Source organism: Perna viridis, chromosome 10, assembly GCF_037379345.1.
Source record: "Perna viridis isolate PV_CMFRI_1.1 ecotype Kerala chromosome 10, ASM3737934v1, whole genome shotgun sequence".
In the NCBI taxonomy this organism is placed as follows: Eukaryota; Metazoa; Mollusca; class Bivalvia; order Mytilida; family Mytilidae; genus Perna; species Perna viridis.
Genome location: NC_142454.1, coordinates 33,530,401 through 33,556,417, shown reverse-complemented (window position 1 = coordinate 33,556,417; position 26,017 = coordinate 33,530,401). Strand labels below are relative to the sequence as shown.

General features: G+C 32.2%; 2 protein-coding genes across 15 annotated transcripts; one reads left to right on the top strand and one right to left on the bottom strand.

Moving 5' to 3' along the window:
• Positions 1–1,325: 1,325 nt before the first annotated feature.
• LOC148605499 (GDP-Man:Man(3)GlcNAc(2)-PP-Dol alpha-1,2-mannosyltransferase-like) lies at positions 1,326–11,496 on the bottom strand. 2 transcript variants are annotated; one of them, XM_088547408.1, is made up of 4 exons: positions 11,389–11,496; positions 8,440–8,685; positions 5,898–6,811; positions 1,326–4,539 (listed from the first exon to the last, which is right to left on the bottom strand). In XM_088547408.1, the coding sequence occupies exons 2-4, from the start codon at positions 8,652–8,654 to the stop codon at positions 4,253–4,255; spliced, it is 1,416 nt and encodes a 471-aa protein (XP_088403534.1). In that variant the 5' UTR covers positions 8,655–8,685; positions 11,389–11,496; the 3' UTR covers positions 1,326–4,252. The 2 variants fall into 2 exon arrangements, with proteins under 2 accessions (XP_088403534.1, XP_088403535.1); XM_088547409.1 differs by having other exon boundaries at positions 11,255–11,479.
• On the top strand, positions 11,497–24,797 carry LOC148605498 (BTB/POZ domain-containing protein 17-like). 13 transcript variants are annotated; one of them, XM_088547417.1, is made up of 4 exons: positions 11,503–11,565; positions 13,765–13,846; positions 16,384–16,428; positions 18,904–24,797. In XM_088547417.1, exon 4 carries the CDS (start codon positions 18,907–18,909, stop codon positions 20,170–20,172), a length of 1,266 nt encoding a protein of 421 aa, XP_088403543.1. In that variant the 5' UTR covers positions 11,503–11,565; positions 13,765–13,846; positions 16,384–16,428; positions 18,904–18,906; the 3' UTR covers positions 20,173–24,797. The 13 variants fall into 13 exon arrangements, with proteins under 13 accessions (XP_088403538.1, XP_088403543.1, XP_088403539.1 ...); XM_088547414.1 differs by having other exon boundaries at positions 11,523–11,660; XM_088547412.1 differs by lacking the exon at positions 16,384–16,428 and having other exon boundaries at positions 11,497–11,660.
• Positions 24,798–26,017: the final 1,220 nt, after the last annotated feature.

Genomic DNA, 26,017 nt, shown 5'->3' with positions numbered 1-26,017 from the left:
TGGTGAGACAAATATGTATAAAATATATCGAAACTACAGTTTAATAACATATAATTATCGTGTGTTATATTCATTGTAGGGTTTTCAACTTTTGAAAGCAAAGTGTAAGTTTTGTAGTCATTCAAGAAGAAAATGACTTCTTAGAAAGTGTTTAACTACTTCCAAGTAGTGAGTGTTTATGGAATGATGGAATCAGGTTATCTATGATTTATTTTCTTTTAATCATGGCGTCTGTTAGAGCTTACTGCTCAGTGACATCAAGGAGCCTTAACAGGTACTTGTACACACAACTCAAAGGAGTCACTTGGTACCCTACTCCCTTTTTTTACCTTGGCAACAAATTTTGTATTTTTCAATTTTATTCTCTTTTCTCTATATAATGAATTTATACCATCAGTGTTTTCTATCAATGTGGGGTTCTCTGATAAAGGTAGATAAACTGAAAACCCATAAGGATAGAAAACACTGTTTAATAGTAATAATGGTACTAAAGATGACATTAATCATAGAGAAAGAAAAATAAAACCGAAAAATAAGAAATTAACTGCCTTGGTCAAAAAAAGGGAAAGCGTCATCAACAGGCTCCATAGGGTCCGATCTACAAGTATCTTAGTGAGCCTTGAGTCTATTGTAAGCTTAAAGCATCAAATATTCTGTTTATATCTTAATCAAAATCCAGAAAGTACAAGTATAGAATCTTAGTCACAACACCAAAGCAAAATAATAGCCAGTGTTGTCTTTCCCACATACAGTCAAACCTTTTGTAAATGACCTTCCTATCAAGGGAAAAATTGTGATGATATAAGATAGAAGGTCTTTATAAATACAGGTTGATTTAAGATACTGCGAAAATACTTTTGTTCTTGGGGTACTAATTTTCGTGGTTTTTGTGGGTAGGCCAAACAATGAAATTTGGTTCTGAACGAAAAGGAGATATCAACATCAAAACCACAAATTCAAGAATCCACAAACTCGTGATTCTTCCCTAATCCATGAAAATTGGTATCCTCGAATTAAAGTACTTTCACAGTAGATTGCAATGCATATGGATGTTCAATCATGGTGTTTTAAGACAGGTTATTGCTGCATACAGGTGGTGCTAAGACAGGTTATTGCTGCATACAGGTGGTGCTAAGACAGGTCATTGCTGAGTACAGTTGGTGCTACGACAGGTTATTGCTGAGTACAGGTGGTTGCTAAGACAGGTCATCACTGAATAGAAGTTGTTGCTAACAGAGGTTTGAATGTAAATGAAAGGGACCTATGGTGATTTCAGGGATGTGTATTTGAACATTTTCTTTACAAAATAATTAACATAATTCACATTTAAGTTAAGTATGCTACCATAATTTATTGTTTTCAAAATTTTACAAATATCTTAATAAAAACAACCAGTTACATAACAATAAAAAGCATATTAAAAATGATACCAACAATATTCAATATACAAGGAGTTTACTAACTGAAGTTACCAAGTTTATATTGTATAATGATATAATTTGTTTTGTAACAAAACTTCTGATTGGTTGGTTCTCTTTTGGCAAGTTTGTTTTTTTTCAAAATCCAAATTAGTGCTGTGAATTCAGAAATGATAATGTCCACTGCCCTCAATCCAAATAGTCCTTAATTCAATAACATTCCTACGTTGGATTGGAAAATGGTTGGAAAGGAATGAAATTTTAAGAATTTCCTTTAATTTTTAGCCATGTTTAACATGTTGGCAATAATCATTTCTGAGGTCAACCTATCTTCATCTTCCCAAAACTTAATTTGTAAAACTTATTCAAACTCCCTCCTCCCTTAAAAAAAAAAAAAACCCCAAAAAACCCAAAACAGGCCTTGTTTTACACATTTTGCCTGTCATGTGCTTATGAAAACAGTTAATGAAAAGTCACAAATGGACATAAACCAACAAAGAACAATGTAAATTCAGAAAACAATGCATGCATTTATTACTGTTCATTCTAATTATTATCTCTTCATAAAATTTTCAATTTTAATTTTGCAATACAAAAGGAAATCCTGTTACCTAAATCTTTTCAGATAAAAAATCAAAATAGCAGAGGCACAATGGTGTTATCTAATCATAATTTTCAAAAAGTTAAATAAAAATCCAAGGAGAGGTTACGTATTGGAGAAGTAACGGGTATAAAATGGGAACTCCTACAATCTATAAATAACTTTGTCCATGTCATGCTAATTCAATCATGCATATTAAACATCAAAACAGCTGTTATGGCATTACCTAATCATCATAAACTGGCAGATTCATAAAAATCAATCTAGCAGTTTACAAGGAGTTAAGAAACAAACTAGAGGCTCAAGAGAGTCTGAATCACTCACTTGGTTTACCATTTGCTTATTTGAAAAAACTTAAGGAATGAGACAGGCTAAGTTAATATTAACTGAATTGTTGAATGCAGAAAATGCTTTTAATAGCATTTTTATGACCTGAACCAGAATTTCGGGAACAACTTTTGAGTTATTTGCAAAAAATGCCTTCAGATCCCCATAATGATAACAATGGATGCCAAGTGATGGCATAAGTTCACTTGGCATTTGGCCTGGTGAGCTAAAAACATGATGGACAAATGGATAGTAAATGGAAAGATGGACAGAGACAACCTGATCATTATATACAGCTTTAGTATAAGAAATATGACAGTAAACTGAAACAGACTATTTATAACTTGAACACCACACTTCAATTAACCCTTAGTAAACTGAAATTTATAACTTAAAAAAATAATATTTGTTTCCTAATTCAGTGCACATATTGACATAATTCACTATCGATAATAAAAATGGTCAAAATGAACATGTGTATATAATCACATGAATACAAGAGGTCACTTTAGGAAGCTGTAGCTGCCACAGACAGTAGAGTACAGTTCAATTATTACATTAAGTTTATCAATGAATCAAAACACAATCAGGCTTTATACTTTGGCCAACAATACAAGTTTGAGTTAAGATTTACAATATTCCATTGCAAAGCAAAACAAGCTAGCAGTCCACCTAAGGATCAAGCAGAGGATTTTAAGTTCATAATTTTGTCAATAGTGTAAATACTTCCTATATGTTCCATTAGTGATTCAAGAACCACTCAATGTAATAAGTGGGGGAAAGTGACTGGTTATATAGTGATCTGCAGTTAAAAATGGCTGAAATATTTTTTTACGAGAATTCAATTTAACTGTTTTCACAAGGTTTTTTAACTACAATACCTTAAACACCATTTTCCCAACATAAGAAACAACTCCTGTTTGTTTTTTTTATCATAAATGTGACCTTCTGAAAAATAGGAAGTTGACAAAAGTATTAAACTACCTATGCCATTATCTGCATGACTCTAAGGTGGATCTGTATGCTTGATACAAAATATTCCAATGGAACTGTCACTTAAGTCTCACACTTTCCAACATAGAGACAGCTTAGCATATTAAATTATTATCTCCATTCGAAGTAATTTTTTATTATTTTTAAAAAAAAGATTTTACAATATTACACAGGAAGCAATGACATCTATATTTTCCAATACATGTACAACAACCTGAAACCCAACATCCTAAAACAATCCCACACAAAATAGCATCACATTATCTGGACTCAATTTTTTTGCAGAGAAAAAAATTACATCAAAAATATTACATCTTGTTTTAGACTAAATCAAATCTCTATTTCTTACTGCTTATTCTATGATTATTTTGCCTGAAGTATCTACCAGTATTCTTACTGTAAAAAGTTGATCTTTTCCAAAAAATAGTTGGTGTTTTAAATGCATAGATTGTATGAGTTGCATTCATCAAATACTGTGAATGTATTCATTTTCATAGATTCCATCAAGTGAATATATTCGTGGGTATCAATTTTCATGTTTTCAAAGAATAACGTTGAAAAATCAATTTTGCATATACCTGGTGTTATTTTTTTATGCTTTTCTGTCCTCTGCAAAAGCAGTGAAAATAAGTACACCACAAAAATTAATATGTTTACAGTACATAACAGGAATAGACTGTATCATTTTTATTTTATTTTATATTTCTTTCTCTACAAAATTTCAAAGCAATGATAAAAATAAAAAAAATTGATTTTATGACCACATTATATAAATGCATATTTTCTAAACCTGGAATTTTTTCGAATAGATCTGCAACAGCAAGTTTTTAAACTACTGTCTCATCTTAAAATAGCACTAGTGATAGCCCAAATTTAAAATTATTTAAGAATTACATGTATATGATTTCATAGATCACTTCATCAGAGCCTTCTCAAAAACCTGTTCACTAACTGCTAGGAATCCCTTTTCAAATTCATCTTCACCAAATCTTTCCACAGACTGCCGTGCATTTTGACAAATTTCAAACCTTTCATTGTCTGTCAGCTTAAAAATGGTATTCATGGCCGCAGCATATGATTCCTCACTGTCTGCGAGATATCCTGTTTTCTGCCCATTAAAGTTTGTAACTATGTCTAACCTGGGACCACCAGAATTATGGGCAAGAATTATTGTCCCTGCTGCCATTAGTTCAACTACACCTGAAATGAAGAAAAGAACCAATATGGCGAAAAACAGAAAATGCACCAGCTTAAACTGAAATAAAAAACAAATTTAAAAAAATAAAGAAGAAACTGGGACTTCAAACTGAAGTCTCCAAAGACTGTATATACCAAGATTGCATTTATTTTCTTTGAGGACTGGTTGAATTATCTCCCCTTGAAAACTAAACTTTGCAAGTAAGAAAAAATAAAATTATCCCAAGCGTGATTTAACATATAAAAGAAGACATTTACATTTATATGCACAAATATTAAAAGGCGTAATTGTCTTTAAAATCATTATCTGATTTCATTTATATAACTGAATACACACAGCATTGTGTGTGGGTATTGGTGAAGTGCATGTGTAGTCTAAGTACAATAATGTCAAGCAAAAATAAAGTGAAAAAAATAGTTAAGCAAGGTAATGAACTTGTGTATCACAGGGAAGATTAATTCATTACTTCTGTCTTTGAATTTTGTACATGTTGAAAAAAAATCCACTAGGGTGTGTGAAATTTTCATTCTTTTGTATTGTTTTGGGTAAATTGTTATAGGGCTTTCTATACAATCTGCGAGAAATATCATGCAAATTTATAACACCATACACAAATTGTTGATCTTCCATATAAATAGTAGAGTAATAAGGCAAAAAAAAAACAAACAATATGTTTGTTTCCTGGTACCTGCCTTAGTTTTTTGTTCCTACCCTAAACATTTCATGGCCATTTTTGCTAAAACACTCTTAAAGTCTAAACTGTTTCCACATTAACTCAATGTCAAATGAAAAATAAAATAATTTCTCTACCAACCCTGCTTATTTTTTCCATACTGGTAGCAGAAAACAAGACTATTATTATTTTTGGCCTAAATGGAATACTTTGCATTAATTCTAATCAAAGATAAAGAATCTTCTATTGCAAGAAGTTATACAGTCTTGAAATTAAAGGCTCAAAATTTCCCACCTAAGACTCAAAATCTTGTAAGTTTACAGTTAGTTGAAATAGACTAGTTCAAATTTCAATACAAATTTAGGTAGGCAAGTGAGTAATTTAAATAGCTCTCTAGGTAGAAATCTATCCTACATTATATCAATGTGTCCTATTTAACTACCAAAGAACACCTGTGTGATCTTTTAGACACTGTCTTAATAGTTTGAATAGCTGTCAATTATAATAGTGGATGGCAAATTTAAAGGTTAAGGTCATCATAATTACATGGTTTCTAAGTTTAATACAAATGTATGATAATAAACAACTAACAATGAAAAGATTCTGTATGTGTGTGTGTGTCACTTCCTAATAATGGCGTAACACTGGCAGTACAGGTAATTTTAATTCATCTAAAAGAATACGCACCTATACCAAAATGTTCATTCCACATTGTATGAATTCCAATAGCTGAAGTAGACATTAATTTCTTTAAATCCTCAAAGCTGACATTAAGTTTAAATTCTACATTTTCCTCTAGATTTAGTTTGTTACATAACAGTTGTAATTCTCTAACTCGTGAAGAATCTCCTTCATTCCTACAGCTGCCAACAAGAAGCAGTTTGTAATCTTTGTCTGCTTGACTGTTTAAAAACTTGTAAAAGGAACGAACTTGCAGTTGGTGATCTTTTTCAGGTCTAAATTGAGCAATTGAAATGATGGTTTTTGAAGCGCTGGATTTTGTTAACAGAATTTTTCTAAATTCTGAGACATCACACGGAGGATAAACAATAAATGTTCTATCAGGAGCTTTCCACAGCTGTTTAATATGGTTACAAGTCCATGTTGAGTTGACAAAAATTTTATCAGATCTTCTACCCATTACCCCATACAACCAAGCAAACATTTTATAGTACTGTAGCTTGCCCCAGCTTAAAATAGCACTTTGTGAAATAAAAGAGGCGTTATTGTGAGCCTGTGTCCTATCTGCAACTTTCTGTAACATATCGGTACTTATTGTAGGGTAATGTACATAGCTCATGGTTGATACACCTGCGAGTAATTTAAATAGCGGCATTGTAAATGCATATCCCATAGTATCAATATATACATCAGGTACAAACTTCATCATGGCTTCCCATCCTAAAACCATAGATCCTAAACTTTGTCCTAATAGTGTGAAGTAAGGATAACTACTCGCTTCTACCAATGACCTTCTATGGAGGAAGATAAATTCAACTGGTTTGATGGTGATATTGAACCTTTGGACAGCTTTCTGGAGGATCTCAGGACCACTAGCATCTATATCTCCTGTATAGACAACACAATGAATTCTGGGATACCTTAAATAAAAAAGAAACATTGTTCTCATGAAGAAGCAAGTAAAACAACAGCCCTAAAATCATTGTTCAAGGTTGAAATAAATGGTTAAGTAGTTTTTTTAAATCATAATAGGCTTGAAGCTTCAGAATTCTGAAAAAAATATATGATACGAGTTAGGCTTTGCCAGTAAGGGACAGTTATTTTTACTTCAATGACAGATGACTTTGTTGATATTGTACCACTTTGTTGTTATACTGAAGATGTCTAAACCACAGTCTTCATGGTTAAGCAGTAGTCCAAGGTCCAAGGCTTGTAAAAACAGAGGTGGGCCTGTAAAATTAACTACTACAGGCACTATATAAAAATTTCTGAAAAATGTATTTCGGCATGTGAACTGGAAAGTAAGTTGTGAAGACTGTGACCAACGGGAATATGGGAGATCCTATAACACACACTGTGCATCTTGCATTAAAAGTTCAATCACTTCCTAACATCAATTCTGAAGATATGCCACTTCTGAGCCTTTTGTGTTTTAGGGCATCTACATATATATATATGTGAATTAGCTGATGCTCTGTCCCTATCGTATGAAGAAAAGTTGGAATTTAACAAAAAAGCAAGTCATTTAGTGAGCATCACATTTTAAAGAGTAAACAAGGGAACCAAGGTTATAGCAGTAATCAAAGAGTAAACAAGGGAACCAAGGTTATAGCGGTAATCAAAAGAATGTAATCCAGGGACAGAGACCAGACATGGAAAACAGACATACACAACAAAGAACATGAAGTAACTAAAATTATACATACAAAGCAACAAAAACAAATGAGCAACTTGGACTCCACTAAAAACTGGGAGCATGGACCAGGTGTACCGGTAGGGTAAGCGTCCTCTACTTTTCTAGAAACATCCGCCGAGTTGCTCATAAAAAGTCAAGTCCGCTGGTAGACAAACGAGGAAAGGAAGTATGCACACAACACAGTGTTCTAGGATTCCTATTTCCCGTTACCCGGGGCAAGTGAAATTTGGGTCAGAGAAAGTTAGGTACTTAGTTACACTTTCCCATGGCAAGTTGAAAACTTCATATGCTGTAAGGATTTGTTTTGTCAGGAAAGCAGTCATTGACTGTGGGAAAGTTGATTTTATATGGATTTTTCCCGAGAAAACCTCAATTTCTGAAAAATCATAGAACACTGCTACATTTAAACTTGATACAGCTCTGACTTGCATTTTGATTAAATGATGACAAAAAAGGTTTCTGATACAGAATGAAAGTAGTCAAAGGACTAAAAATTGAAAAAGGGCATTAATCTATAGTGGTCTAATGTCCAAAACCTAGATATGTGGTTAATTTTAGTGTAATAAAAAGCCCATACATGTATGCTTAAATCAAATAAAGATTAATTTATATGTTTTTTATACAAGTGCACTGCTGACCAAATTGAAAATATGTCCAAAAACTGTAATTTTAACACAACTAGTAAGATTCAGCATATAAAAGAACTCAAGGAGTTCAATTTACATGAAATCAATCAAAGTAAAATTTTGGACCTTGAAAAATTGAAAAACACATGAAATACATTTTAATAATTGTTATTTACATATAATTCTAAATAAATTGGAATTAATTCTGATTGAATAGTACTATTACTTGTTTTGTAAAGCTCTTATAGCTGTCCACAGAACTCTTTCTCCTCCACCACCAGCATTACAGTATGGATGGAAAAATCCTACTACAGTAGTTCTTTCCCCTTTTTGATTCTTTCGTAAGTATGGTAAGAGTTTCTTTGATCTTCGTCTAATCCAAACTCGCAGGAGAAATGGTGAACTGACAAGCAGCAAAAAGAGAACTGCTAGTAATATCATCCTTTTATTGTATAAATGTCATACACCAGTACTAGAAAAGAAGGAAAAAAAAACATAGGTTATAAACTAGAACCTAATAAATACCAGTAATCATTGCTCCCATATTAGTTCTAAGTGGGGGTTATTGTCTCCATTTCCTTGGGTGCACTTTTGTGTTGTGTTCTAATGTACATTTTTCATAGGGGTCACCTACAACTGTACAGGTTCAATACATTTATGTGAATAGCCATTTTCTAAATCCATTACTCATTAACAATTTGCGCAATTGCAAAAAAGTGTTGAAAGAGTAATCAAGGGAACCAAGGTTATAGCAGTAATCGAAAGAATGTAATCAAGGGAAAAAGACCAGACATGGAAAAGACATACACAACAAAGAACATACAGTAACTAATATCATACATACAAAGTAACAAAAGCAAATGTGCAACTCGGACTCCACTAAAAACTGGGAGCATAGACCAGGTGCACCGGTAGGGTAAGCGTCCTTTGCTTTTCTAGAAACACCCGCCGAGTTGCTCATAAAAAGTAAGTCTGTGGTAGACGAAAGAGGAAAGGAAAACTATGACATGTTGAACAAATAAGTTTTCATGGCGCAGATGGATACACCGTAACAATCTATGAATTCATGACGACCATACAACTTCTGTAGTGATGACTTCAATCTTGTAGCAACATAACCCTGTTCCAGAAGCCTATTTGTTAGAATTCTAACGTGATACAAAAAGTTTGCATAGTTTCTGCAAGCTCTGGCATTAGCTATGAGTTATGGTATGACCACTCCATACGCAGGTGCCACAGATGGAAGGGAAGTTGACAATTCTGAATGAAAAGTCATCACGTTTGTCCTAAGTTTTGTCAATAGTTTTCAATAATATTGAAAACAACATGTCTATAATAAATTTAAATAAATAAATATAATAGATTTTCAACAAGTTCATTCCCAATTTTAACAGCCGAAAAATGGAAAGATCTTTTTTGAATATATGTATTAGGTCTAGGTAGAAATATGCCATTGCATGATTATGACCTAAGACTGTAAGGTTGACATTGATCTTGCAATAGTAATTAGAGGGGCACTAATCCATTAAATATTTTATATAATTAAAAATATAGCTTTTTGGTAATTAGCTCAATCAAGAAATGATAACCATATATAACAAAATAGTGCTCTGAACCCTGGCTGGGGGCTAGGGCCTTCTGTCCTCAGAGTAACTGGTTTGTGTGCTCCAGGTGGTGGAATGGGGTAACCCTGGTATGTAACATGCTTGGGTCATCAGGCCATAATACAGAAAACCTGACCACAAACCATAGTGGTTCAACATGTTGGGAAAGATGCCACTTTCCTTGCATGATAAAAAAACCCTTCTGTGGTATTTTATTGGAGTATTGTCAGTAAGTATCTAACAGGATGAAAAGTGACGTTCTGTCGTGACATTCAAAATGACCTTATCTTGATTATAGGTGCCATCACATTCGTTACATAATGTTGCCATGGACAGTTGCTGATATTATCACAGCAGTAGCTTGAGATAAGAAATAATTTAAATGTATAGCAAACATAGCAAAGTGGTGTGTATTATCTTTATTTCCCTTATGGTTCCCCAATAAACTAACAAAAAAGAAGTCATGTCCTGGAATTAACAAAGAGTGACTGTCACTTACGGAGAAAATTCATCACTTCCTTAAATCAAACAAATTGAAAATATACAAGTTAAGATTACGTTTCAGTAAAAATTACTTCATCATTTCTGTTAGTTTTTGAGTCTTTTCAATTTTTTGTACTTATTAAAAGAAGTGCATATGATGTGTTTTTATAAAGTTCGGGGGAAAAATGTGGATGTACGGATATATATCTCCCCTGTTCCACTATTGCTGTTGTCAAGAATCTAATCCACCTTGGAAAAATATAACTCTGATTGTATTATCCAAATCGAAGCATAGGTTTTTCTAAGATAGGAAAGGCAATCATTTTCTTTTTCTAAATTTGCAGCTGTCATTTGTGTCTAAATTTTGTTTTATGTCAAATGATACATGTATGTGTAAAATATTCCCACCATCCGTGTAATCCCTTTTGGGATTCGGCGCTGGAGATGGTGGTCAAAACAAAAAATATCTCCAGTGCCAAATCCCAAAAGGGATTACCATCCGTGGAGAACTGTAATATTTCCGGTATCAGTTTACAAAACTGAAAAGGATGTTGCTTAAGATGCCCTTAGGGTTAAACACTGTAAAGTATGGCGAAGTGCTACAAAAAAAGCAAGGGAAAAGGGGATGGGGCTTGGATTTTTGAAAAACAGGCAGATTCAAATGAAAATAATGATTTGGCTTGCTGATGATAAACAAATAAAAAATATCTCACTTGGGAAACAAAAATTCTCATTCGACCTCCAACCCTTTGTTATCTCCCTTACTATTTTTATCTCCCACAGACGTTACACTTATGGTAAAGCACACAGTGCTCACTGATATGCAATGCTTCTCCATATCAAGGTACTGGCAGTATGAACAAAGGGAAATTCACATTCATTCAAAACAACTTTGAAGACACATGCCGTGTGTTCTTAAAATAACAGAAAAAGAATGTAAACAGATAAACATACATGATACAATAAAAAGACACCTCCATCTGTCCATATGGTCAACGACAACGATGCAGAATAGTTGTACATAATGTACAATGGATGATTTCCGCTTAAAGTTTGCAAGACAGATTTTAAAATGGATTATTTCTTACATTTTCAAAACTAAATCTTCATTTCACAACTAACTCCATAATAACTAAGAAAAATTAGAAATGTTGCAAACTTGTTTAGTTATTACATTTGCACTACATCCGCTTCCGGTCAAAGCGAAAGTGAAAATAGAACACTGGTCATGACAAAAATAACAACAAAGGAGTACTGGAAATAAGGTATTTGGTCAGGAATGTCTTATCTGTTTAATATTTCCAAATGTACTGATGGAATATTTCAAACCAACAAGAACACTTTATTCAAGAGTCTTCAAGTAAATATATTAGCAATTTAATCATGTTGTGAGTGTGTAATGGGAACTGACAAAGTCAGAGACTAAGAGTAAGAATGGTTCCAACTGAAAAGGATGTTACTAGAGATGCCCTTATATAGGGTTCAAAGTTGTAAAGTATGGCGAAATGCTACATAGTTATCAACCATTTTGAAAGTGAGGAGAAAAAGGAGGATGGGCTTGGATTTTGGAAAAACATTTATTTACTTATTCATTGAAAAAATTTTCTTCATAGTCAAAGTGAAAGAGAAAGTAGAGCATGGGTCATGACAAAACAGTAACAAAGGAATACTGGAAATAAGGTGTTTGGTCTTAGATTTAAATTCAATCCTTAGGAATGTCTTATTTGTTTAACATTTTCAAATTTACTTAAGGAATATTTCTAACCAACAAGAACAATATATTAGCGATAAATAATGTTGTGAGTGTGTAAAGGGGATTGTCAAAGACTAAGAATGGTATATACAAAAAAAAATCTATTTTCACATGCATCATATAATAATAGGAACATGTATTTGTGCGCATAAAATATCATAGTGTGTGCTTATCATGTGTATGCACACAACATGTTATTTTGTTTGCACAATAATTGTTTTGTGCACACAACAAATACCCGTATTTTATCATTTCTGCACTCAAAATATTATGATGTGGACACAATTATATCTTATTTGTGTGCAGAAGTATTTTTTATTTGCATGGTTCTTTTAATGTCATTGCTTAATATAATTATTATAAAGATATGCAGTTTATTAATTAATGAAGATGGAAACTTAACATGCTCATTCTAGTCAGTTTAAGGGTTAGTAAAATTACCATAATAATGAAAAAAAAAATTTTTTATGACCCTATGGAGGTATTTTCTAAAGTGATAGAGCCAAAATTTTCAGTAATCTTGGCTTTTTGGTCCTCTTCAGTATATTTCCTAAAATATGGATAGCAATCTGGCAGAAATTATCTTTGCTAATAAAGATTTTATGATTCAGAATGAAAGTCAGTGTCAACCAGATCTGAACAACTTACATACATGCAAAATAATTTATAATTATGGGTCCATTAGAATCCTCAGTGTGGCAATATGTTTGTCTGTTTTGCACTGATATTTTGTCTGAATGAAATGTTACATTGTGGTTTCAAAGTTCATAAAGCAGAATTCCACTTGAGGAAATTGTTAAGTTTTCAATAAAGTGTCAGTGAAAAGAGTTGAAAGTCTTGGACCTAGGTAAATGACAAAGATCCTAAGTTAGATATTGAGCGTCCTGGACCATGGCCCACCACTAATTGGAACCCCTGACATTTAAGAGTCTACATCAATCCTTCTAGATTCCAGTAATTTGACCTCTGTCTGGCAAATGAATATATTTGAAAAAAAATGAAAGTATCAGGTAACTGAATAATCTTCTTTTCCTGAATGATATCCTTGCTTTCTTAGTTGAACTTCTGCTTGTTTCAAATAAAAAAAAGTTTTTATTAGAGAGTTTAATTAAACCTAGCATGTGTCAAACTTTCAAACCTATTGTAGCTCTGAGGTTTTTCAAAGTATTTGCATTAAAATCCTATGCTTTCCCTACATACCCAGGTACTATTTTAAGTTTGATTGACAACATGAAGTAGATCCTTGCATTTTAAAAAAAATTCTTTAGCTGATAGATAGATAAAGGGATGACACTACATGTCCTATTTAATAGTTGTTTTTACATTATTACATAATAGTATGATTTTGAATAATGTAATAATACATTGTATATAAAATGGAATTTAATTTACAAATCCTTATTCATGTATCTGCCTAAGGTAAAATGTTAGGTTGAGTACATCTATTATATATCAGGGGAGATAACTCATAACTTTATCACCCGTGTTGCAAATAAACTTAAACATGTAGAAGTTTGGACCTTTAGATAGTGATAAACTTAGAGCAAGTTTGGACATAAACATTATTTTTCAATCCATGCTAACCCTATCTCATTACTTGTAGACTTTATTATTCTAACATTGTAGAAGGTATTTTTTTTCTTCATCCATACCCTGCTACTTCAATGCAAAAAACCTGGCAAACAGATTACACATCATTACAATTTTGCAGAGTCATGAAATGCCAAGGAGGACAGCAAGATAAATGATTATGAACTGCCTGACAGATCAACACTACCAAAATAAAAACAAAGGTTAGTCATAAGCAATAAATATGTTAAACGACATTGCATTACCATAAATATCAATTTATATTACAGGAAACGTTTGAACATGTCTTACAAAATGTATAATTACCTTTGACTTGAAAGGAATGTAAAGGTGTGCATGGGTAAAGTGTTTTAAATGATTTAATTTTAGTAGGACTTTGCTATGATTTTTTGCATTGGAAAAAAGATGTCAATATTCTGAATCAGTCAGCTATCAACCCTTTAATAGTATGATGTAAGAATTGTAGGTAGATTTTTCATACATGATTTTTTTTAGCAAATATTGTGGGTAATATTTTCAATAATCATGTACTTAACTTTTTTTTTATTTTATTTCAATATCTGTGATTAATTACACATGAAGTTAATGACCTTTAAGCGCATTGTAATTTGTAAATTTTAAATGCTTTGTATTCCAAGCCAAATTTTGCTAGCCTAAACCAAATGCCACTTCTTTGGAGTAGGAGGACTAATAGTAAAGTTGTGGCCTAACTTTGATTTACAAATAAATTTATTAGGCAATATTTAACAAAACCAATAAACAAAAACTTTCCTGCAAATAAATAAAAATTACTAAAAAAATGAGTTATCCCCCCCTTCATAAAAATAATTTAAAAAAAAATCATCCTTTGACCTTTCTTCAATGAAATTTCATCTTTTATAGGCAATTTAAATTTTCTCATAAAATGTTTTTGTCAATTAAAATGATAAATTACAACCCTTTAAATGACCTGAATTCACCAAATTTTTTAGCATACTTTAAACTTTCATTAATATCAGGACACAGCCCCTAAAGTAAAGCAGACTTGTATAAGATTTCCTATTTTGTTTAGTAATTTATATGTACAAAGTGCAAGTACCTGTAAATTACCTTAACAGGTATTAAACACACCTGGACTCCCACGTGTACATATTGTAATTCTTTAAATTATAAACAGCCAGGGCAACTTGTACGACAACTCCTTATTTACCTTAGATTTGAAAAAATCTGATTTTATGTTGAATGGAAAATTAATAGGCTATAGTTAATACCTCTGTGCATAGTAGTGTGACAGCTGTTGATATAAAGTGGTGATTAGTCATTACATAAGTCTTAGGATCAGTATGGCTGAGTCGAACAGTTCTGTGGCCACTGCTACGAAACTAGGACCTGACGGGTTAGTCCTCTTTAAGGAGAATGAAAAACATGTGGTAATGTATTTATTAAATAACTTTGACCTCAATCTCTTTACTAATGTCAATTTCACACTAATTTGGACAACAACTGTGAATATTTACCTTAACTTGACAATACATATGTTAAATTAAATAAATATAGGGTTTAAAATCCTGTTAATGGACACCATGTAATTTATTTCTGACTCTAGCTTAAGCAGGAGGTATTGTGGGAATCACGGTTTGTCTACTAATTTTGTCTCATTATAGTAGTGTACTATTGACATTTCTGTAAGGGGAGACTGTATATTTGGGCCATTGAACTTCAGATCAGGTTCCATTTTAGGATTGATTTATCTCTCTGGTTTCTACATTATGCTGCCTGTCATATATTGAATGGCCATTAATCTGCCATAATTTTAGACGACTGCTGATCGAATAACTGAAAATCGGTTAGTAAGTCGTATTTAGTTTATTTGGAATGTGCAGCAGCAATGCAGGTGGGTCTTAATGCAAAATTTTTATGAAATTGTAACATTTATTTTATTAATGTTACTTCAAATTTAATTTTTTCTTATTAACATCATGCAGTTGGTATAATATGATCAGTATCTTGTCCTTTTGTAATAAATTTCAAAAAGTCACTTACTTTTATTCCTGAGAATATTTTTTATATCCCATGCTTTGAAAGCAGGAGGTATGTAGTGATCATGATGTTTGTCTGTCTGTCTGTCTGTCTGTTTTCTCTGCAACAACTTATCAAATCTACTTGATATTTGACATATGTACCCAAGTAACATCATTCTTGTTTGACAACTATGTTTATATTTTAACCATTTGATTTCTTGGGTATAGAGCAGAGATATCCTTTAATGACCTTGCTCATATTTTTTCTTTTTTTTTCGTTTTGTGATACAGGCATGTTTTCTTCTATGTGTGTTCATAATATAAACTTGCTGATTTCTTTTTTTTGTTTTGTGATACCCAAGCAGGCATGTTTTCTTCTATGTGTGTTCATAATATTAACTTGCTGATTTCTTTTTTTTTGTTTTGTGATACCCAAGCAGGCGTGTTTTCTTCTAAGTGTGTTCATAATATAAACTATATAATAATATAAATAAAAAAAGAATCATTCAGTGGATGAAACATGGTATGAAAAAAACCCATCATTTTGATAGTTTCATTTGATTATTTTCATCATCAGAATCGAGGAAAACAGACAAGATTTTCCATATCATGCTGGACCATTGAGTTACAATTTCATTGAAATGCACTGAAAATGAACATTGCAAGGGCAGATAACTCTGTCAAAAACCTCATTTTTCTAAGATTCTATTGAAAAATTTATGTACCTATCTTTTACACAGATGAACTTCATTCTATGATGATGAAAAAGTTGTTAGGACATTAAGGTCAGTGATAGATACAAGGGTTATTCGGTTTTCAATCCAGACATTACTTATAAGAATTTCATGAAAATCTTCTGATATGAAGTAAATTTTAAGATTTAAAGTGACCCCTGGATCAGAACCTGAAGTTCATATTTGATTTAGTAAATGTCAGACATCATAACTTTGGTATTTAAAAATGTGATATAGGTGTTTCAGTTTAATATCTGGTGGTTTGAATACTGGTGTTGCATTAAACAAAGTACTACTAATATTAGTGACATATAAAACAAACTTTGTATTATATGTTCCTGTTAGATTAAATACACTGGTGAAGACTATCCCAATGAAACAATGGGAATGGTTAGAGGTCAAGGTTATTAATTCTTAAAATTGAAAAAAAATCTTTATTATGTAATGTTGATATATCGGCAGAAAAAATACCAAAGTGTCAGCAGTGGGATAGTTCATATACATCAAAATCCCTTTCACATGATCACTCAGAACAGAGACAATCCACATACACAATGTAGCGAACCGGAAATTTATTTTGTGGGAATGTTTCTGAAATTTTGAGGCAAGTTTTCTCATACTAAGTACTTATTTTTTTTTTTAACAAACTTTCAATTAGGCTTCAAATCTGGCATAACGAGAAAGATAAAATTCTTTGAACAAAGATAAAGAAAATTTTTGATTATGAAATTTTTGTTGACACCCAAATAGGTTTCTAAAGCTTCATTCCTAGTTTTAAATATGTGTTCTCCTTTAAGAGGTTTACAAAAGGAAAGTTATAGATGAATAACATCTTAAGTATATATGATGTAATATTTTCTGTAATCGGTGACACCAGGTCTTCAAATATAATTTCATGTTTTAAATGAGATTGATAAGATCTCTATTATTTCTTGTCAAAGTTAAACCTACAATGAAATAGTTTAGTCTCATACTCCATTGGTTATGTTAAATACACAAGACCTGGCTTATTTCATATTTCTTTTCAATGGGCAGTTGTGTAATTTTTTGTAATAGGGTTTTAGTTCTTATTATGGAGTGTAAAAGTCTGATCTGCTGTTCCTTGTAAAATTGTAAGGTCTGTATTTTCATTTTATTACAGTTATGATGTTAAATTTAAAATAATACCATAATAGGGAAAAATATTTAAGTGAAAGTGTTTGTAAGAATCAGGCAAAATAGGAAAATCAGAAACATGCATGTCAAAAATCCACCGATCTGACAATATAATGTCACTCAAGGATGCTTTCTCTATTTGAAAATAACACTATTTAATCTCTGCATCACTGGCTCTGATTCTTACAGAGACTGACACTTAAAAGATTTTCAAATGTTTAATGGTACTTTATCAAATAATTAAATTTAAAAAAAAGGAGTACTGGTATAATTATATATAATTCTACTTGTCTGTTCTGTATTGGCCTAGCCTAAATTTAAGTTTAGCTTTATTGGTTCTGAGAACAATAGGTTGATTCAGTCGGAAGCAAAACAATACGAGGATTACTAACAAGTACTGTAGTGTACTGTCAATACTAGGGTTACTAACAAGTACTGTAGTGTACTGTCAATACCAGGGTTACTAACAAGTACTGTAGTGTACTGTAAAATGACTTTTATTCTTTTGTGAGAACAAAAAAATTGTGAAAATGAATTCTTTCAAATCTTTGACATAACAGCAGGGTTCGACACTAACAGTAGTCCGGTAGTCCTGTACCTACCTAATTCTAGAAGGACTACCTTGAAATATCAATGGGTAGTCCTTTGGGCTACCTCAATTAGGTCTTAAAATTTCATTAGTCCTAAGAACAGGACCACAAAATAATTTTGAGAGGACTACCTAATTATCTATCACTTGGTCCTGTGGGCTACTTATCACGAAAAGTTAAGTGTCAAATCCTGAACAGTATTCTTTATTAAACACCTACAAGTTTTTGTTTATCTAAAAAGTGAATTGCTTTTATCATGTATCATAAAAATCAGAAATTGATATTCTTCAGAAAAGACCATTCCGTCTTAACTGAGGATGTGTGACATATTATTCCATGAGATAAGGAGAATTTTCGTTGTGGAAGTATATATTGGGAATGATCAACCTCATATGGTATTTTTTACATCCATTATAAGATAAAAAAGTTTGGACAATTACATATTTTGTTAAAAGTGGGAATATTTAATGTATTTGAACTAATATTGCATTTCAGTTAGGTCTGTAACTTTTGAAATAATGAAAATAAAAAAAAAGATACTTCTTTTGCTAAAGTTACTCAAAGTAATACAAATATTCCCACTTTTTAACAATATTACATAAAAAAGAAAGTTTTATTTTTATAATTGGTAAACATGAAGGGTAGTACCCCAAGTATGGGTTTAACCTTAATTTCAGGTCTTGTTCCCAACCTACAAAAGGGTCCTTTTGTACAGTATTATTTTTTTAAATGATCATATGTTCTTAGCAAATTTGTGAAAATTAGTTTATTTTATTTTCAGAAAATGGAAGAACATGAACGAGAGGATGAAGATGAACATATGGTGCTAAGAGATGAAAAATCATACATTCGGAATATCTCTAGATTTTATAATACAACCGAGCTAAGTGATATTGTTCTAAAAGTTGGAGAGGACCAGTACCCTGCACATAAATTTGTTTTGGCAAAAGACAGTGATGTTTTCCGAACAATGCTGTACCATGATCACTGGTCTCAAGATAATAAGGAAGAGCTGGTTTTGAGTGAGACTGCTGAGTGCCGTGCAGTGTTCGATAAATTCTTACAATATTTCTATACAGCGGATATTTCTGTCACCGTGGATACCTCAATTGGAATTCTCTGCCTAGCAGACAAATATTGTGTACAATCGCTTAAAGACTTGTGTACACAATACATGATAGATAAAGCCAAGTCACCTAAGGTTAAGAATGCTTTATCTTGGTATGCATGGTCGAAAGCTCTTGGTCTTACAGAATTAAAGCAGCAGTGTGCACAAACTATAGCTTGGAATACCGATACATTGCTGAAGCTTAAAGAATGGCCTAGTATGGATTTTGATTTTGCTTTTGATCTTTTGAAAAATGAAGATCTTGTTCTGCAAAATGAATATTTTCTGTACGAGTCTCTTCAACAATGGTTGTTCCATGAAAATCATAAAAGCAGTCTTCGAGAAAATGCACAAAAACTTTTCCCGTTTATTCGGTTTCCACAAATGACTGTTCAACAACTGTTCCAAATTGAAAAATCAGAAATTATGGATGAAGAGGATTGCAAAGATGTTGTACATGAACTTGTGAGCAAAGCTTACCGTTTTCGGTCTCTTTGCCCTTCTCAGGGAGAACTTGATATTATGTTCAATGATCCGTTCTATATGCCCCGTAATTATCTTGACCTTGTAGTTGATACAGTTCGTATGCAGAACACTTTACGATTTGGAATCCAAGTTGATGTAAAAACATACGCTGGGCCGGTGCCAACGGATAAACGAGAAGGAGAGTGGAAGATCACTTATAGGAAGAATGGTGATAATTGGACATTACAGATTTTCTGCCATGAATCTGCAACCATTAATGGCGAAGCTAGGGTTCAAGCAAGTGTTATTGTTTATGATGAAGATGACAAGGTTATACAAGTGGAACAAGTACCGACCTTTGTCTGTTCCCGTGGAAACAACCTTGCACTAAATCTTAATGTTAGTAATCCGTATGATTCTAAAGTCATGGCTATTATACTAAAACCAGTACCTAAAACAACTGAAATTGAACAATGAAAATTTACAGTAGAAAAAACATGTCCTTAAAACAACTTGCGGTACTCTCCAAGTATTGAGGAATGTTTGAGTATTTTGTAAATTCAAAGTTCTAATTCAATTTTCAATTAAATAGGTATTTTCACAGTGAACTTAAAAATTCATATTACTGACCACTGGATGCTTTTGGCATACCATATGTTTGAATAATTATTGTAATCAAATAATCATTGGCGTTCAGTGTGCTTAGATTAATACCATATAAAGTATATGTAGCAATTTAATGGCAACGCATAAAACCTATTAATACACTGGTAAAAAAGCAATTCAGATTGTACGACACCGGGACCATAAATAGTCTAATAAAAAATTTCCTTTTATCTTGCAACCCTAGTCAGTCTCATATCTTGACCTACACTTAGAAATCGATGGTAAAGGAAAACTATTGACCAAACTTTACGACAAACGTGATGACTTTTCATTCAGAATTGTCAACTTTCCTTTCATCTGTGGCAACATCTCTTCTGCTCCTGCATATGGAGTGTTCATATCACAACTCATACGTTATGCCAGAGCTTGCCGAAACTACGCAGACTTTTTGTATCGAGCTAAAAGTCTAACAAATAGACTTCTGGAACAGGGTTATGTTGCTACAAGATTGAAGTCATCACTGCAGAAGTTTTATGGTCGTCATCATAAACTTGTGGATCGTTATGATGTATCCATCAGCACCATGAAAACTGATTTATTCAACGGGTCATAGTTTACCTTTCCTCGTTTGTCTACCTCAGACGACTTTTTATGAGCAACTTGGTGGGTGTTTCTAGAAAAGCAGAGGATGCTTACCCTACCGGTGCACCTGTTCCATGCTCCCAGTTTTTAGTGGAGTCCGAGTTGCTCATTTACTTTTGTTACTTTGTATGTATGATTTTAGTTACTTTATGTTCTTTGTTGTGTGTGTCTGTTTTCCATGTCTGGTCTTTGTCCCTGGATTACATTCTTTTGATTACTGCTATAACCTTGGTTCCCTTGAGTACTCTTTGATTACCGCTATAACCTTGGTTCCCTTGATTACTCTTTGATTACCACTATAACCTTGGTTCCCTTGATTACTCTTTGATTACCACTATAACCTTGGTTCCCTTGATTACTCTTTGATTACGGCTATAACCTTGGTTCCCTTGATTACTCTTTGATTACCACTATAACCTTGGTTCCCTTGATTACTCTTTTTATCATTTATGCATTAGTATGTTTGGTTATCACAGACTTAAGATGTGGATTACAGGGTCAGAGGAAATTAGTATACATACTAAATCAGGCATTGGTTTTATAGAATTTTCTGTCAAGTAACTCATGTCACATTTTTTAATCAAGTATTTAGATTACTGTGAAAATACTTTTTTCGTGGGGTACCAATTTTCGTGGTTTCTGTCGGTTCTCAACAAAAAAGAAATTTCCGTTTATGTGTATACTGTAAACCTAAAAACTAAAAATTCAAGAATCCACAAACTTGTTTTTCTTCTATAATACACAAAAAATGGTATCCATGAATTATAGTACTTTCACAGTATTTTCATTTAACTGTCATTTTGAAATGTCTTCGAGTTTTCTTTACCTAACGTCAACTAAAATTTGCAATGTTTTGCATTATTCTATGTGCATTTTCTTATAATTACAATGTAGATTTTAATCTTTTTATTTTGAGAACAAGACTACACATGCTTGTAGAAATATCAAATATTGAAAATGATTGAAATTATTAAGTATTGCAATTTTGTAATTTTAGACAAGAATGTTCATCAAATTTTTATGATTTTGAGAAAAATCCAGGGTCAATTATATTAAAAATTCAGTAGTGTGAGTTTAAACAGGGGCATATTTTGCAGTTATAAAAACATTAAATTAGTTTCTTAATTTATAATAAATCATAGTGATGCTCAAGAACTGCTCAAACATCTTGTTTGCTTACAAAGGATTTCAACCAATCTCCTCTGAAGATCTAATGCTGTAAACATATTGATTTTCGTGGTTGCCATTTTTTGTGGAAGCTGCCAGGTGAACATATTCCAGTGTATCGATTTTCACGGTTTAAAAAAATGATAAGCGTTATGAAGTATTAAAAATCAATTTCGCTGGTACATGTACTACATTTCATGGTTTTCTGTCCACCATGAAAATAGCGGAGTATGTTTACAGTAACCAGTTCCTGATTAATTGTGTATCACTCCGCTTGGGTATTAGCTCTGCTTTCAAAGATATGAATTTTTTAAATAGGCAAAATCACTCATTACAAATCCACGAAATTGTTTGTGGTGCATTTTGCTTATTTAAATAAAAAGGTGGGGTTTAGATCTTAGTTTGACAGAAGTGTGTATGCTTTGAAATAGCAATTATACCAATGTATAAACGATTGGTTTTCAGTGTGTTGATTATACCTGTAACTGATTTCCTTTCACTGCTAACAACTGATATTTTCCTGTTGGTGCTGGATTATTATTGCATATGTTGTACTTATATATCCATTTTCTGCACCTTAAAGTGTATGCTGGGTAGAAATTTAAAAAAAAAAAAACCAAACTTTGTGCCTTGTGATTGATAATGGTTGTATGGAATCATGTTTGTGAAAAAGACATTTGAGTAAAATTAGTCATTTTGTTTTTTCTCATAACAAGGAGTTGTATCACTAAATGTTTTCAACCTGAAACAGCCTAAATCTACCCCTGACAACCCATGCTTTGCAAATTTTAGTGGGGATGCACGCCCGCCATGGCCCTGCCTGAATCCACCCCTGAATATATTGGATAAAAAACAATATACAGAATGGGTCAAGCTACAAACATGATAATTCTGGATTAGGAATGAAAAAAAAAATGAATTGTCAGTCAAACAAGTGTGAATTTTTGGTTAATCGCTAACATCCTATTCTTATTAAATGCAGGAGCAGTTCCAGAATATTTAAAAGGGGATTTCCAGGCTATTAGCTCATTTTTGCCCAAATTATGCAATGAATTTTTAAGAAATTCTAAAAGGGGGTTCTAACCCCCCTTAAACCCCCTGGATCCACCATGGAAATGGTGGCTTCCTAATGAACTTGCATTTTCAACTTCTTTTACTGTAACACTTTATGAATTACTCATTTAGAATTGATGATGGTGAAGTTTTTAATGACCTTGACTGTTCTTGAGAGTCTCACATGCACAGACGGCTGATAATATCTATGTTGTGTTTTAGATTGTATATGTATTTGCTTATAAAATATATGGTTGAATTACACAAGTTGGGATCACTTATATTTTTATAATGTACGTTGTTAGTGGTATGAATATTTTTTATTACATTTATGTTGTATTTACAGAAATTATTGTAAGCATTTATTTTGGGGATTTTATCAGTTATGTACTATTGCCTTTTCAGTTATTGTAATGCAAGAGAAATTCTGCCTTGTTACGTATTTGCTAAAAGTTGGAATTGTATTAGTTAAAACTTGCACTGTGATTTTAAATTCTCCACTCTCTACTTTCCTCCATTGTGGCTCCACAGTGTCTATACTGAAGTAAAAACTGAGATGAAATTGCTATATTTCCATACTTTTTTCTTTTTTGGTTTTCTGTTCTTAACTAAAATTATATTAAACTGTATGAATCATAAAATATATTGTTGTATACACATTTGTATATACAATGTATAAGAAGTAAACTATTGGCAAATTTTGTTAAAAATGGTGTCATGTGGAGAAATTGTGACCACTCAAATCATGAAGTGTGGAGAAATTTTGACCCACTCAAATCATGAAGGATGGAAATATTGTGACTCCACTCAATCATGGAGGGTGGAGAAATTAAAATTAGTTTTGACAGTAGTTTAGCAGTAGTTGAGAATTTTCCACATCAAATTATGAAGAACAAAGACAAATTTTTCCTCCTTATTTTTTGGGTTTTATTTCTCAGTTTTTAGTGAAATCTGATTATGCAGGTGAATGTTTTATTTTAAGAAAGTAAGTAACCCTTTAAGGTGAGATTGGAAAATGAAGAAAATGTTGAGGAATTTCAAACTTATTTATAAGTTTTAGGTTCCAATGAACCTAGCATATAATTAAGATTGGTTCGCTTAAGTTCTGTTTTGAGTATGGTACCCTAACTCCAAAAACTAAGTCAATCAACAACTTTAAATGCCAAGTATTTACCAGTAATCAATATTAAATTGGTAAAACTTTTTCTTACTTAGCACATACATGCATAGTTTTTTTTGGGGTGTAGTCTTTGCTTTTTGCAGCTAACATGCTTCCAGTATGTTAATGCCAAAAACAATTGTGTACATTGTATTGACAAAAAACATATGCCTCAGAAAGTTAGCTTGATTATAAAGCTTTGCAAAATTGTTACCAACCCTGAATTTGCTGTTTGAGGAGGTTGTGACAATCTATAAAGTGAATATATATTTTTATACTTATACATGAGAATGTCTTTGAATAGTGTGTATTCAATGGACAATCAAGTTCAAGATCAGGAATAATCAAAATATTGTATAAAGTGCAATTGTTATGGTGAATCAGTATTTGTTATCATGACAGGGTTTTATGTGATTTATTTATTTCTTTGTCTTTTTCATGACACATCGACACCAATAAAAAAAGTTTACATTTATTTGTATCTAGTTTTAATTTTTTGCCAAAGTACAATATTTGAAACCTCTGTATTTGAAAAGTTTTGTTTCATGCTAGAACTCTAACAAATAGGCTTCTGGAACAGGGTTATGTTGCTACAAGATTGAAGTCATCACTACAGAAGTTTTATGGTCGTCATCATGAACTCGTGGATCGTTATGGTTTATCCATCAGCACCATGAAAACTGATTTATTCAACGGGTCATAATTTTCCTTTCCTGATTTGTCTACCACAGACTTGACTTTTCATGAGCAACTTGGTGGGTGTTTCTAGAAAAGCAGAGGATGCTTACCCTACTGGTGCACCTGGTCCATGCTCCTAGTTTTCAGTGGAGTCCAAGTTGCTCATTTACTTTTGTTACTTTGTATGTATGATTTTAGTTACTTTATGTTCTTTGTTGTGTATGTCTGTTTTCCATGTCTGGTCTTTGTCCCTGGATTACATTCTTTTGATTACCGCTATAACCTTGGTTCCCTTGATTACTCTAATACTTTAAGACATAGGATAATTCCTAGTATTTAACATGAGCTACAATGTTTTATTTCCTTTGACATACTTTGGTCCAATTATCAGTCCTGGATTTGACTTCCTGTTTCAATATTTTTGGTTTTATGTAATTCTTGTATACAATTTATATTTTGGATTTAGATCCTTCTATGTATTTGGTTCCAGTACAGCTTATGAGAGGTTAATCCTTGAATACATGTGTACAGCATACAGAAATATGTGAAAAACCATTGTTTACACATTAGTAATGTTTACAATTTTTTTCAATCATTGTATTATTCTTTATGGCTTACCTAGGTAAACATTATATTCATTCCTCAAAAATCAGCACAGAAAATCCAAAAAATTACTGATAGAAAAAAAAGCTGATGAGACTAATACATGAAAAGAAAAAAATGCTTGAAAACAATTCAATATATAATACTGAATACTATGAGCATATAAAAAACAGAAATAACATGGGTTATGTAAAAAAGAAAAACAGCCACTACCAGGTATTAAGAATGGCCATGTCAGTTACTTAGAATACTACAACAGCCACTCATTACATGGTATGTGTCTACATTTTCTATCAAAGAATACTTTAAAAAAATATGAGTACAAAATCCCTGTCTAAATCACATGACTTTCTCATACCTGTTAACCCTCCCACAAATCCAATGAAAAATTTAGAATCTCTCACATAAATATGT